Raw genomic sequence first — 16,759 nt, 5'->3', positions numbered from 1 at the left:
ATACTATGACGTTTTAATACCTCATTATAATTTGACGTTTTTATGCCTTACTATACTATGACTTTTTTATGCCTTACTATACTATGATTTTTTTATGCCTCACTATACTATGTTTTTATCCCTTACTACACTATGACTTTTTTATGCTTTATTATGCTATGACATTTTTATACTTTATTATAATTTGACATTTTTATGCCTTACTATACTATGACTTTTTATGCCTTAGTATACTATGACATTTTTATGCCTTATTATAATTTGACATTTTTATGCCTTACTATACTATGATGATTTTATGCCTTAATATACTATGACTTTTTTTCTGCCTTACTATACTATGACTTTTTTATGCCTTACTATGCTATGTCTTTTTTTGCCTTAATATACTAGGACTTTTTTTTGCCTTACTATACTATGACTTTCTTATGACTTTTTATGCCTTATTATACTATGACGTTTTTGTGACTTTCTATGCCTTACTATACTATGACATTTTTATGACTTTTTATGCCTTACTATACTATGACGTTTTTATGACTTTTTATGCCTTACTATAGTATGACGTTTTTATGCCTTACTATACTATGACATTTTTATGACTTTTTATGCCTTACTATACTATGTCGTTTTTATGACTTTTTATGCCTTACTATACTATGACATTCTTATGACTTTTTATGCCTTATTATACTATGACGTTTTTGTGACTTTCTATGCCTTACTATACTATGACATTTTTATGCCTTATTATACTATGACATTTTTATGACTTTTTATGCCTTACTATACTATGTCGTTTTTATGACTTTCTATGCCTTACTATACTATGACATTCTTATGACTTTATGCCTTAATATACTATGACTTTTTATGCCTTATTATACTATGACATTTTTATGACTTTTTATACCTTACTATATACTATGACGTTTTTATGACTTTTTATGCCTTACTATACTGTGACGTTTTTATGACTTTTTATGCCTTATTATACTATGACGTTTTTTTGACTTTTTATGCCTTACTATACTATGACATTTTTATAGTTTATTATAATTTGACATTTTTATGCCTTACTATGCTATGTCTTTTTTTGCCTTAATATACTATGACTTTTTATGCCTTAATATACTATGACTTTTTATGCCTTATTATACTATGACATTTTTATGACTTTTTATACCTTACTATATACTATGACGTTTTTATGACTTTTTATGCCTTACTTTACTGTGACGTTTTTATGACTTTTTATGCCTTATTATATTATGACTTTTATGCCTTACTATACTATGACATTTTTATGACTTTTTATGTCTTACTATACTATTACGTTTTTATGACTTTTTATGCCTTATTATATTATGACTTTTTATGCCTTACTATACTATGACATTTTTATGACTTTTTATGTCTTACTGTACTATTACGTTTTTATGACTTTTTATGCCTTACTATACTATGTCGCTTTTATGACTTTCTATGCCTTACTATACTATGACATTCTTATGACTTTTTATGCCTTACTATACTATGTCGTTTTTATGACTTTTTATGCCTTATTATATTATGACTTTTTATGCCTTTCTATACTATGACGTTTTTATGACTTTTTATGCCTCACTATACTATGACATTTTTATGACTTTTTATGCCTTACTATACTATGACGTTTTTATGACTTTTTATGCCTTATTATATTATGACTTTTTATGCCTTACTATACTATGTCGTTTTTATAACTTTTTATGCCTAACTATACTATGACGTTTTTATGACTTTTTATGCCTTACTATACTATGACGTTTTTTTGACTTTTTATGCCTTACTATACTATGACGTTTTTATGACTTTTTATGCCTAATTATATTATGACTTTTTATGCCTTACTATACTATGACTTTTTATGCCTTATTATATTATGACTTTTTATGCCTTATTATATTATGACTTTTTATGCCTTACTATACTATGACGTTTTTATGACTTTTTATGCCTTACTATACTGACATTTTTATGACTTTTTATGCCTTACTATACTATGACTTTTTATGCCTTATTATATTATGACTTTTTATGCCTTACTATACTATGACGTTTTTATGACTTTTTATGCCTTACTATACTATGACTTTCTATGCCTTACTATACTATGACGTTTTTATGACTTTTTATGCCTTATTATATTATGACTTTTTATGCCTTACTATACTATGTCGTTTTTATGACTTTCTATGCCTTACTATACTATGACATTTTTATGACTTTTTATGCCTTACTATACTATGACTTTCTATGCCTTACTATACTATGACGTTTTTATGACTTTCTATGCCTTACTATACTATGACATTTTTATGACTTTTTATGCCTTACTATACTATGACGTTTTTATGACTTTTCATGCCTTACTATATTATGACTTTTTATGCCTTATTATATTATGACTTTTTATGCCTTACTATACTATGACTTTTTATGCCTTTTTATGCCTTATTATATTATGACTTTTTATGCCTTACTATATACTATGACGTTTTTATGACTTTTTATGCCTTACTATACTATGACTTTTTATGCCTTACTATACTATGACGTTTTTATGACTTTTTATGCCTTACTATACTATGACTTTCTATGCCTTACTATACTATGTCGTTTTTATGACTTTTTTTTGCCTTACTATACTATGACTTTCTATGCCTTACTATACTATGTCGTTTTTATGACTTTTTATGCCTTACTATACTATGACATTTTTATGACTTTTTATGCCTTACTATACTATGTCGTTTTTATGACTTTCTATGCCTTACTATACTATGACGTTTTTATGACTTTTTATGCCTTACTATACTATGTCGTTTTTATGACTTTTTATGCCTTACTATATTATGACTTTTTATGCCTTACTATACTATGACGTTTTTATGACTTTTTATGCCTTACTATACTATGACGTTTTTATGACTTTTTATGCCTTACTATACTATGTCGTTTTTTTGACTTTTTATGCCTTTTTATGCCTTATTATATTATGACTTTTTATGCCTTACTATACTATGTCGTTTTTATAACTTTTTATGCCTAACTATACTATGACGTTTTTATGACTTTTTATGCCTTACTATACTATGACGTTTTTTTGACTTTTTATGCCTTACTATACTATGACGTTTTTATGACTTTTTATGCCTAATTATATTATGACTTTTTATGCCTTACTATACTATGACTTTTTATGCCTTATTATATTATGACTTTTTATGCCTTATTATATTATGACTTTTTATGCCTTACTATACTATGACGTTTTTATGACTTTTTATGCCTTACTATACTGACATTTTTATGACTTTTTATGCCTTACTATACTATGACTTTTTATGCCTTATTATATTATGACTTTTTATGCCTTACTATACTATGACGTTTTTATGACTTTTTATGCCTTACTATACTATGACTTTCTATGCCTTACTATACTATGACGTTTTTATGACTTTTTATGCCTTATTATATTATGACTTTTTATGCCTTACTATACTATGTCGTTTTTATGACTTTCTATGCCTTACTATACTATGACATTTTTATGACTTTTTATGCCTTACTATACTATGACTTTCTATGCCTTACTATACTATGACGTTTTTATGACTTTCTATGCCTTACTATATTATGACTTTTTATGCCTTACTATACTATGACGTTTTTATGACTTTTCATGCCTTACTATATTATGACTTTTTATGCCTTATTATATTATGACTTTTTATGCCTTACTATACTATGACTTTTTTATGACTTTTTATGCCTTTTTATGCCTTATTATATTATGACTTTTTATGCCTTACTATACTATGACATTTTTATGACTTTTTATGCCTTACTATACTATGACTTTTTATGCCTTACTATACTATGACGTTTTTATGACTTTTTATGCCTTACTATACTATGACTTTCTATGCCTTACTATACTATGACGTTTTTATGACTTTTATGCCTTATTATATTATGACTTTTTATGCCTTACTATACTATGACGTTTTTATGAATTTTTATGCCTTACTATACTATTACATTTTTATGACTTTTTATGCCTTACTATACTATGTCGTTTTTATGACTTTCTATGCCTTACTATACTATGACATTTTTATAGTTTATTATAATTTGACTTTTTATGCCTTACTATACTATGACTTTTTTTTGCCTTACTATACTATGACGTTTTAATACCTCATTATAATTTGACGTTTTTATGCCTTACTATACTATGACTTTTTTATGCCTTACTATACTATGATTTTTTTATGCCTCACTATACTATGTTTTTATCCCTTACTACACTATGACTTTTTTATGCTTTATTATGCTATGACATTTTTATACTTTATTATAATTTGACATTTTTATGCCTTACTATACTATGACTTTTTATGCCTTAGTATACTATGACATTTTTATGCCTTATTATAATTTGACATTTTTATGCCTTACTATACTATGATGATTTTATGCCTTAATATACTATGACTTTTTTTCTGCCTTACTATACTATGACTTTTTTATGCCTTACTATGCTATGTCTTTTTTTGCCTTAATATACTAGGACTTTTTTTTGCCTTACTATACTATGACTTTCTTATGACTTTTTATGCCTTATTATACTATGACGTTTTTGTGACTTTCTATGCCTTACTATACTATGACATTTTTATGACTTTTTATGCCTTACTATACTATGACGTTTTTATGACTTTTTATGCCTTACTATAGTATGACGTTTTTATGCCTTACTATACTATGACATTTTTATGACTTTTTATGCCTTACTATACTATGTCGTTTTTATGACTTTTTATGCCTTACTATACTATGACATTCTTATGACTTTTTATGCCTTATTATACTATGACGTTTTTGTGACTTTCTATGCCTTACTATACTATGACATTTTTATGCCTTATTATACTATGACATTTTTATGACTTTTTATGCCTTACTATACTATGTCGTTTTTATGACTTTCTATGCCTTACTATACTATGACTTTCTATGCCTTACTATACTATGACGTTTTTATGACTTTTATGCCTTATTATATTATGACTTTTTATGCCTTACTATACTATGTCGTTTTTATGACTTTCTATGCCTTACTATACTATGACATTTTTATGACTTTTTATGCCTTACTATACTATGACTTTCTATGCCTTACTATACTATGACGTTTTTATGACTTTCTATGCCTTACTATATTATGACTTTTTATGCCTTACTATACTATGACGTTTTTATGACTTTTCATGCCTTACTATATTATGACTTTTTATGCCTTATTATATTATGACTTTTTATGCCTTACTATACTATGACTTTTTATGCCTTTTTATGCCTTATTATATTATGACTTTTTATGCCTTACTATACTATGACATTTTTATGACTTTTTATGCCTTACTATACTATGACTCTTTATGCCTTACTATACTATGACGTTTTTATGACTTTTTATGCCTTACTATACTATGACTTTCTATGCCTTACTATACTATGACGTTTTTATGACTTTTATGCCTTATTATATTATGACTTTTTATGCCTTACTATACTATGACGTTTTTATGAATTTTTATGCCTTACTATACTATGACATTTTTATGACTTTTTATGCCTTACTATACTATGACTTTTTATGCCTTACTATACTATGACGTTTTTATGAATTTTTATGCCTTGCTATACTATGACATTTTTATGACTTTTTATGCCTTACTATACTATGACAATTTTATGACTTTTTATGCCTTACTATACTATGACTTTTTATGCCTTACTATACTATGACGTTTTTATGAATTTTTATGCCTTACTATATTATGACGTTTTTATGACTTTCTATGCCTTACTATATTATGACTTTTTATGCCTTACTATATTATGACTTTTTATGCCTTACTATATTATTACTTTTTATAACTTTTTATGCGTTACTATACTATGACGTTTTTATAACTTTTTATGCGTTACTATACTATGACTTTTTATGACTTTTTATGCCTTACTATACTATGACAATTTTATGACTTTTTATGCCTTACTATACTATGACTTTTTATGCCTTACTATACTATGACGTTTTTATGAATTTTTATGCCTTGCTATACTATGACATTTTTATGACTTTTTATGCCTTACTATACTATGACAATTTTATGACTTTTTATGCCTTACTATACTATGACTTTTTATGCCTTACTATACTATGACGTTTTTATGACTTTCTATGCCTTACTATATTATGACTTTTTATGCCTTACTATACTATGACGTTTTTATGACTTTTTATGCCTTACTATACTATGACGTTTTTATGACTTTTTATGCCTTACTATACTATGACGTTTTTATGACTTTCTATGCCTTACTATATTATGACTTTTTATGCCTTACTATACTATGACGTTTTTATGACTTTTTATGCCTTACTATATTATGACTTTTTATGCCTTATTATATTATGACTTTTTATGCCTTACTATACTATGACTTTTTATGCCTTTTTATGCCTTATTATATTATGACATTTTTATGACTTTTTATGCCTTACTATATTATTACTTTTTATAACTTTTTATGCGTTACTATACTATGACGTTTTTATAACTTTTTATGCGTTACTATACTATGACGTTTTTATGACTTTTTATGCCTTACTATACTATGATTTTTTATGCCTAAATATACTGACTTTTTATGCCTCACTATAGTATAACTTTTTCACAGGGACACAGATTCAGCCAAATATCAGAAATTTTATTCACACAAAAGAAAACTACAACAAAAAACTGACACAGAGTAACAGAAACTAACAATAACAGACAACCAAGATAAGTCTAACTAACAACAACCACAGAAAAAGGGAGAATATCACTATGGGAATTAACGACCACTGCAGCTCCACACAGTTCTCTCTCAATGACACGAACGGCATACTCTGGCACCGGCCAAGCCTCCCCACTTTCAACCCCGGCTGAGTCGATACGAGTCACCTGTTGGAGAACAGGGGAGGGCAAAGGGCACACCAGCATGCACAACACAACACCATTGAACATAACACCCCCAATAAGACCAACGCACTGGTTGGAATAGCAAACCACCACCATTATTTTTAATATATATATATTAATAATGATGGTCAACATTGTGGAAGGCAAACGTGTGTGACACAATATTAAAGAGCATCTGCAACTATGTTCTCGGCTCCCTTCTTGTGCCTGATCTCCAGATTGTACCCCTGGGCAGCAAATCCAAGCGCATCAGCCGCTGGTTGTGGTTATCCATCTGGGTTAGGAAAAAAGAGGGTTTTGGTCAGTGTACACAATAACTGGGTAAGAGCTGGAGCCAACATACACCTCAAAATGCTGCAGAGCGAGCAGCATAGCCAGGGTCTCCTCCTCAGTGGTAAAGTAATTTAACTGATGTCACTTGAACTTGGCAGAGAAGTAACAGACTGGGTGGTGCACACCCCCATCGCCCTCCTGCAGCAGCACAGCACTGGCTCCAGAGGTGCTGGCATCAATTTCCAGCTGAAACGGCAGAGAGAAGTTGGGAGCAGCCAACACTGGAGCACTGCAAAGAAGACATTTAGCAACTTTAGAACTCCGCTGACACTCTTTAGTCCACTCAAGGCACAGCCTGGGACAGCAGGACAGCTATACTATGACTTTTTATGCCCTAAAAACATCATAGTATAGTAAGATATAAAAAGTCATATTATAGTAAGGCATAAAAATTTTAAAAAATGTCGTAGTATACTGATGCATAAAAATGTCAAAATACGTCATAGTTTGGTAGGGCATAAAAAGTTATAGTATGGTATGAAATAAAACGTCAAAAAATGTCATAGTATAGTAAGGCAATTGTTAAAAAACATCATAGTATGTGAAGTCATAAAAAGTCATAGTATGGTAAGGCATAAAAATATTTAAAAAACGTCATTGTAGAGTAAGGTATGAAAAGTCATAGTATAGTAAAGCGTAAAAATGTCAAAAAACAGTAAGGAATGCAAAGTCATAGTATAGTACGAACTTAAAATGTCAAAAACATCATAGTATAGTGAGGCATAAAAAGTCGTAGTGTAGTAAGGCATGAAAAGTCATTGTATAGTAAGGCATAGAAAGTCATAAAAACGACATTGTATAGTAAGGCATAAAAAGTCATAAAAACGTAATAGTATAGTAAGGCATAAAAAGTCATAAAAACGTCATAGTATAGTAGGGGCATAAAAAGTCATAAAAATTTCATAGTATAGTAAGGCATAAAAAGTCATAGTATAGTAAGGCATAAAAAATCATATTATAGTACAGCATGAAAAAGTCATTATAACAAGGCATAAAAAGTCATAGTATAGTAAGGCATAAAAACGTCATAGTATAGTAAGGCATAAAAAGTCATAATATAATTAGGCATAAAAAGTCATAAAAATTTCATAGTATAGTAAGGAATAAAAAGTCATAAAAAAGTCATAGTATAGTAAGGCATAAAAAGTCATAATATAATAAGGCATAAAAAGTCATAATATAATAAGGCATAAAAAGTCATAAAAACGTCATAGTATAGTAACGCATAAAAAGTCATAGTATAGTAAGGCATAAAAAGTCATAAAAATGTCATAGTATAGTAAGGCATAAAAAGTCATAAGAATGTCATAGTAGTAAGGCATAAAAAGTCATAGTATAGTAAGGCATAGAAAGTCATAAAAACGACATTGTATAGTAAGGCATAAAAAGTCATAAAAACGTAATAGTATAGTAAGGCATAAAAAGTCATAATATAATAAGGCATAAAAAGTCATAATATAATAAGGAATAAAAAGTCATAAAAACGTCATAGTATAGTAAGGCATAAAAAGTCACAAAAACGTCATAGTATAGTAGGGGCATAAAAAGTCATAAAAATTTCATAGTATAGTAAGGCATAAAAAGTCATAAAAACGTCATAGTGTAGTAAGGCATAAAAACGTCATAGTGTAGTAAGGCATAAAAAATCATATTATAGTACAGCATGAAAAAGTCATTATAACAAGGCATAAAAAGTCATAGTATAGTAAGGCATAAAAACGTAATAGTATAGTAAGGCATAAAAAGTCATAATATAATTGGGCATAAAAAGTCATAACAACGTCATAGTATAGTAAGGCATAAAAAGTCATAAAAATTTCATAGTATAGTAAGGAATAAAAAGTCATAAAAACGTCATAGTATAGTAGGGGCATAAAAAGTCATAAAAATTTCATAGTATAGTAAGGCATAAAAAGTCATAAAAACGTCATAGTATAGTAAGGCATAAAAAGTCATAGTATAGTAAGGCATAAAAACGTCATAGTGTAGTAAGGCATAAAAAATCATATTATAGTACAGCATGAAAAAGTCATTATAACAAGGCATAAAAAGTCATAGTATAGTAAGGCATAAAAACGTCATAGTATAGTAGGGGCATAAAAAGTCATAAAAATTTCATAGTATAGTAAGGCATAAAAAGTCATAATATAATAAGGCATAAAAAGTCATAAAAACGTCATAGTATAGTAACGCATAAAAAGTCATAGTATAGTAAGGCATAAAAAGTCATAAAAATGTCATAGTATAGTAAGGCATAGAAAGTCATAAAAATGTCATAGTATAGTAAGGCATAGAAAGTCATAAAAATGTCATAGTATAGTAAGGCATAGAAAGTCATAAAAATGTCATAGTATAGTAAGGCATAAAAAGTCATAAGAATGTCATAGTATAGTAAGGCATAAAAAGTCATTGTATAGTAAGGCATAGAAAGTCATAAAAACGACATTGTATAGTAAGGCATAAAAAGTCATAAAAACGTAATAGTATAGTAAGGCATAAAAAGTCATAAAAACGTCATAGTATAGTAGGGGCATAAAAAGTCATAAAAATTTCATAGTATAGTAAGGCATAAAAAGTCATAGTATAGTAAGGCATAAAAAATCATATTATAGTACAGCATGAAAAAGTCATTATAACAAGGCATAAAAAGTCATAGTATAGTAAGGCATAAAAACGTCATAGTATAGTAGGGGCATAAAAAGTCATAAAAATTTCATAGTATAGTAAGGCATAAAAAGTCATAATATAATAAGGCATAAAAAGTCATAAAAACGTCATAGTATAGTAACGCATAAAAAGTCATAGTATAGTAAGGCATAAAAAGTCATAAAAATGTCATAGTATAGTAAGGCATAGAAAGTCATAAAAATGTCATAGTATAGTAAGGCATAGAAAGTCATAAAAATGTCATAGTATAGTAAGGCATAGAAAGTCATAAAAATGTCATAGTATAGTAAGGCATAAAAAGTCATAAGAATGTCATAGTATAGTAAGGCATAAAAAGTCATTGTATAGTAAGGCATAGAAAGTCATAAAAACGACATTGTATAGTAAGGCATAAAAAGTCATAAAAACGTAATAGTATAGTAAGGCATAAAAAGTCATAAAAACGTCATAGTATAGTAGGGGCATAAAAAGTCATAAAAATTTCATAGTATAGTAAGGCATAAAAAGTCATAGTATAGTAAGGCATAAAAAATCATATTATAGTACAGCATGAAAAAGTCATTATAACAAGGCATAAAAAGTCATAGTATAGTAAGGCATAAAAACGTCATAGTATAGTAAGGCATAAAAAGTCATAATATAATTAGGCATAAAAAGTCATAAAAATTTCATAGTATAGTAAGGAATAAAAAGTCATAAAAAAGTCATAGTATAGTAAGGCATAAAAAGTCATAATATAATAAGGCATAAAAAGTCATAATATAATAAGGCATAAAAAGTCATAAAAACGTCATAGTATAGTAACGCATAAAAAGTCATAGTATAGTAAGGCATAAAAAGTCATAAAAATGTCATAGTATAGTAAGGCATAAAAAGTCATAAGAATGTCATAGTAGTAAGGCATAAAAAGTCATAGTATAGTAAGGCATAGAAAGTCATAAAAACGACATTGTATAGTAAGGCATAAAAAGTCATAAAAACGTAATAGTATAGTAAGGCATAAAAAGTCATAATATAATAAGGCATAAAAAGTCATAATATAATAAGGAATAAAAAGTCATAAAAACGTCATAGTATAGTAAGGCATAAAAAGTCACAAAAACGTCATAGTATAGTAGGGGCATAAAAAGTCATAAAAATTTCATAGTATAGTAAGGCATAAAAAGTCATAAAAAGTCATAGTATAGTAAGGCATAAAAACGTAATAGTATAGTAAGGCATAAAAAGTCATAATATAATTGGGCATAAAAAGTCATAACAACGTCATAGTATAGTAAGGCATAAAAAGTCATAAAAATTTCATAGTATAGTAAGGAATAAAAAGTCATAAAAACGTCATAGTATAGTAGGGGCATAAAAAGTCATAAAAATTTCATAGTATAGTAAGGCATAAAAAGTCATAAAAACGTCATAGTGTAGTAAGGCATAAAAAATCATATTATAGTACAGCATGAAAAAGTCATTATAACAAGGCATAAAAAGTCATAGTATAGTAAGGCATAAAAACGTCATAGTATAGTAGGGGCATAAAAAGTCATAAAAATTTCATAGTATAGTAAGGCATAAAAAGTCATAATATAATAAGGCATAAAAAGTCATAAAAACGTCATAGTATAGTAACGCATAAAAATTCATAGTATAGTAAGGCATAAAAAGTCATAAAAATGTCATAGTATAGTAAGGCATAAAAAGTCATAATATAGTAAGGCATAAAAAGTCATAATATAGTAAGGCATAAAAAGTCATAAAAATGTCATAGTATATTAAGGCATAAAAAGTCATAAAAACGTAATAGTATAGTAAGGCATAGAAAGTCATAAAAATGTCATGGTATAGTAAGGCATAAAAAGTCATAAGAATGTCATAGTATAGTAAGGCATAAAAAGTCATAGTATAGTAAGGCATAGAAAGTCATAAAAACGACATTGTAGTAAGGCATAAAAAATCATAAAAACGTAATAGTATAGTAAGGCAAAAAAGTCATAATATAATAAGGCATAAAAAGTCATAATATAATAAGGAATAAAAAGTCATAAAAACGTCATAGTATAGTAAGGCATAAAAAGTCATAGTATAGTAAGGCATAAAAACGTCATAGTGTAGTAAGGCATAAAAAATCATATTATAGTACAGCATGAAAAAGTCATTATAACAAGGCATAAAAAGTCATAGTATAGTAAGGCATAAAAACGTAATAGTATAGTAAGGCATAAAAAGTCATAAAAATTTCATAGTATAGTAAGGAATAAAAAGTCATAAAAACGTCATAGTATAGTAGGGGCATAAAAAGTCATAAAAATTTCATAGTATAGTAAGGCATAAAAAGTCATAAAAACGTCATAGTATAGTAAGGCATAAAAAGTCATAGTATAGTAAGGCATAAAAACGTCATAGTATAGTAAGGCATAAAAACGTCATAGTGTAGTAAGGCATAAAAAATCATATTATAGTACAGCATGAAAAAGTCATATTATAACAAGGCATAAAAAGTCATAGTATAGTAGGGCATAAAAACGTCATAGTATAGTAAGGCATAAAAGCGTCAAATTATAATGAGGTATAAAAACGTCTTAGTATAGTAAGACAAAAAAAAGTCAGCATAGTAAGGCATAAAAACGTCAAATTAAAATAAGGCAAAAAAAAGTCATAGCATAGAAATGCATAAAAATGTCATAGTATAGTAAGGCATAAAAATGTAAAATTATAATAAGGCATAAAAAGTCATAATATAGTAAGGCATAAAAAGTCATATTATAGTACAGCATGAAAAAGTCATATTATAACAAGGCATAAAAAGTTATAGTATAGTAAGGCATATGAAGTCATAAAAATTTCATAGTATAGTAAGGCATAAAAAGTCATAAAAACGACATAGTATAGTAAGGCATAAAAACGTTGTAGTATAGTAAGGCATAAAAACGTAAGGCAAAAAAAGTCAGTATAGTAAGGCATAGAAAGTCATAAAAACGACATAGTATAGTTAGGCATAAAAAGTCATAAAAACGTCATAGTATAGTAAGGCATAGAAAGTCATAAAAACGACATAGTATAGTAAGGCATAAAAAGTTATAAAAACGTCATAGTATAGTAAGGCACAAAAAGTCATAAAAATTTCATAGTATAGTAAGGCACAAAAAGTCATAAAAATTTCATAGTATAGTAAGGCATAAAATGTCATAAAAACGTCATAGTATAGTAAGGCATAAAAAGTCATAAAAATTTCATAGTATAGTAGGGGCGTAAAAAGTCATAAAAACATCATAGTATAGTAGGGGCGTAAAAAGTCATAGTATAGTAAGGCATAAAAACGTCATAAAAATTTCATAGTATAGTAGGGGCATAAAAAGTCATAAAAACGTCATAGTATAGTAAGGCATAAAAAATCATATTATAGTACAGCATGAAAAAGTCATATTATAACAAGGCATAAAAAAGTCAAGTTATAATAAGGCATAAAAATGTTATAGCATAGCAAGGCATAAAAAAGTCAAAATATAATAAGGTCTAAAAACGTCAAATTATAATGAGGTATAACAACGTCATAGTATAGTAAGGCAAAAAAAGTCAGCATAGTAAGGCATAAAAATGACATAGTATAGTAAGGCATAAAAACGTCATAGTATAGTAATGCAAAAAAAAAGTCAAATTATAATAAGGCATAAAATCATCATAGTATAGTAAGGCATAAATATGTCAAATTATAATAAGGCATAAAAAGCCATAGTATAGTAAGGCAAAAAAAGTCATAGAATTGTAAGGCATAAAAAGTCAAAGTATAGTAAGGCAAAAAAAATGTCAAAAAACATCTTCGTATGTGAAGTCATAAAAAGTCATACTATTGTAAGGCATAAAAATGTCAAAAACACCTCATTGTAGAGTAAGGTATGAAAAGTCCTAGAGTAAGGCATTTAAAGTCATAGTATAGTCCGACGTAAAAATGTCAAAAAATGTCATAGTATAGTAAGGCAAAAAAAAGTCATAATAAAGTAAGGCATAAAAATGTCCAAAAACGACACAATAGTAAGGCATTTAAAGTCATAGTATAGTCAGACGTAAAAATGTCAAAAAATGTCATAGTATAGTAAGGCAAAAAAAAGTCATAATAAAGTAAGGCATAAAAATGTCCAAAAACGACACAATAGTAAGGCATAAAAAGTTATAATATTGTAAGGCATAAAACGTCAAAAAATGTCATAGTATAATAAAGCAAAAAAAATTCAAAAAAACGTCATAGTAGAATAAGGAATGAAAAGTCATAGTATAGTAAGGCATAAAAAGTCGAAAAACATCATAGTATAGTAAGACATAAAAACATTTAAAAAAGTCATAATACATAAGTTTAAAAATGTCCGAAGACATCATAGTATACTAAGGTATAAAAATGTCATCGTATAATAAGGTTTAAAAACATAAAAAAAAACGTTGTCATATGGTCAGGAATAAAACATCATAGTAAGGTAAGGCATAAAAATTGTCAAAAAACATCATAGTATGTGAAGTCATAAAAAGCCATACTTTTGTAAGGCATAAAAATGTCAAAAAACGTCATTGTAGATTAAGGTATGAAAAGTCATAGAGTGAGGCATAAAAAGTTACAGTATTGTAAGGCAAAAAAAAAAAATCATAGTATACTTTGGCATTTTATGTCGTAGTATAGTGGCACTGAAAAATGAATACTTTAAGGTATAAAAATGTCATAGCAAATAGCACATAATAGTATAGTGAGTCATGGTATGGTAAGGCAAACAAAATTGCCATACTATACTGTATTTCCTACCATAGTATAACTTTTGCAATGCCTTACTTTATTATGACATTTTAATACTTACTACACAATGAAATTTTTACGCCTTACTATACTATACTATACTTTTACGTTTTTTTGCATAAAAAGTTATACTATAGTAAGTTATTAAAATGTCATAGAATGTAGTATGGCATTTTTTTGCCTTATTATACTATCATATTTTGCCATAAAAACGTCATAATATAGTAAGGCACAAAAACCTGATGGTCTAGTAAAGCATAAAAAGTCATAGTATAGTAAGGCACTGAAAGAGTATTAGCAAGTCAAAAAAAAGTCATAGTATGCTAAGACTTATTTCTTTTTGCCTTACTATGATATGATGAAACATTATAGTATAATAAAGCAAAAAAAAAATTCATGGTATGGTAACATAAAAATGTCATAGTACATCGTCATAGTATATTAAGGCTTTAATGACTTTGCCTTACTATAACATGATGTTTTATGGCATAAAAAAATCATAGTATAGTAAGGCATCAAAAAAGTTATAGTAAGGGGAAAAAAATGTCACAGTATACACTATTTTATTTTGCTACTATGCTAATGCTGTAATTGGCTGTAATGGCATTCAAACATTTTGATTTTTGAAGTATATACATATATTATGTGCACAGGCAATGTGTGTATGAAAATTCTTTGTTCTCCTAAACCTGTGCTAAAAGACTAGTGTGAAAAATAAAAATTAGGCAAAAGAAATGAAAGACATGCTGGAGTGCAGGTTGTGAGCCGTTCTGTGTCTGTCACTAGGTTCATCGTCATCACCTGGGACTGAAGTGGCCCGATGGGGATTCTTCCTTCGGTGACAGGTCCGTGATCATTAATGTCGACTGGACAGTTGACGAGTACAACAACAGCAAGGACTTGTTCTCATCTTTCTCCTCACTAAATGGACACTGCTTCAGTCGGCTCCAGGACATCCAGTTCGACCCCTAAAACCAAAGGCTGCGAATACGAAACATTCCCTCCCCTAAACCGTCTTCTGTGACCCTGCAAGGATTTATTACTTTGCCGATAGTTGTCAGATATTTTTGCCTGTAATTCCAGATGAGTGGTTTAAAATTCCCTGTTTAAATCACTAAAATTTTCAGTGGAAACAAATGAAATGCACTGATGTAGAACTACAGGTTCCACATATCAAGATTAGTCTTAATAAGTCTAGATCAGAATGGTTTACAATGAGGCAAGGCTAGGATCAAACCTTGAGGATCAGACAGGAACAGTGGTTTGTATTAAAGGCGCTATTTGAAAATTTTGCTGTTGCTACATAGCTGTCTTGAGAGGTGGAAAGTAATGCCAATGTTAACTCTTCTCTCTATAACATCTTTTCTGCTATTGAATTTGCTTTGCAAAAATGTGTACAGCTTTGAGATGTATTCACATTACAGCAGAAAAACAACGGTCTTATACTGGGGGTTCTGCAGTGGTCGGTGTAGTATTTACCACTCTAAAACTCCTGGTGGCGCTGTGCCAAAATGCAGCTACCTTAGCTACAGAAACATTTGAGACATTAACAATAATATGCATGCTGATATTGCACACAGAGAATATATTCTTAGTCTGGTCTCACTGTGATGCCAGTTGGTTATTGTAGAGTTCTGAAAATTCAGAAACAAGTAATAAGCTTTTCATCCATCAGAGGTCAGCACAGCTCAGAGCAAAGTTCAGCAAATCTGAAAGAGGAAGTGCACACAAAAGCTTTTTTTTTTTGCTGCAATAATGTGAATATGCCTTTACTGTAAAAATGACTGACCAACTGGACATTTCTAGTTAGTGAAGCTGCTTAAATGTTCCATTAATATAATGTAAAAACTATGCTACAGCTGTTTCATTGCTAATGAGGAATAAATAAAGAGTATGTTAGAATTTC

General features: G+C 28.6%; 1 protein-coding gene across 2 annotated transcripts in view; it reads left to right on the top strand.

Annotated features, from left to right (window-relative positions):
* The window catches only part of rlig1 (RNA 5'-phosphate and 3'-OH ligase 1), a 23,485-nt gene extending 6,726 nt beyond the window's left edge, over positions 1 to 16,759 (top strand). For both annotated transcript variants that reach the window (XM_056386839.1, XM_056386840.1), the window contains exon 7: positions 15,640 to 16,759. In XM_056386839.1, coding sequence (XP_056242814.1) covers positions 15,640 to 15,825 — 186 coding nt within the window. In that variant the 3' untranslated portion in view covers positions 15,826 to 16,759. The remainder of the gene's footprint in view (positions 1 to 15,639) is intronic.

This window comes from Seriola aureovittata, chromosome 10, assembly GCF_021018895.1.
Source record: "Seriola aureovittata isolate HTS-2021-v1 ecotype China chromosome 10, ASM2101889v1, whole genome shotgun sequence".
Classification (NCBI taxonomy): Eukaryota; Metazoa; Chordata; class Actinopteri; order Carangiformes; family Carangidae; genus Seriola; species Seriola aureovittata.
This window is presented reverse-complemented; position numbering and strand designations above follow the sequence as displayed.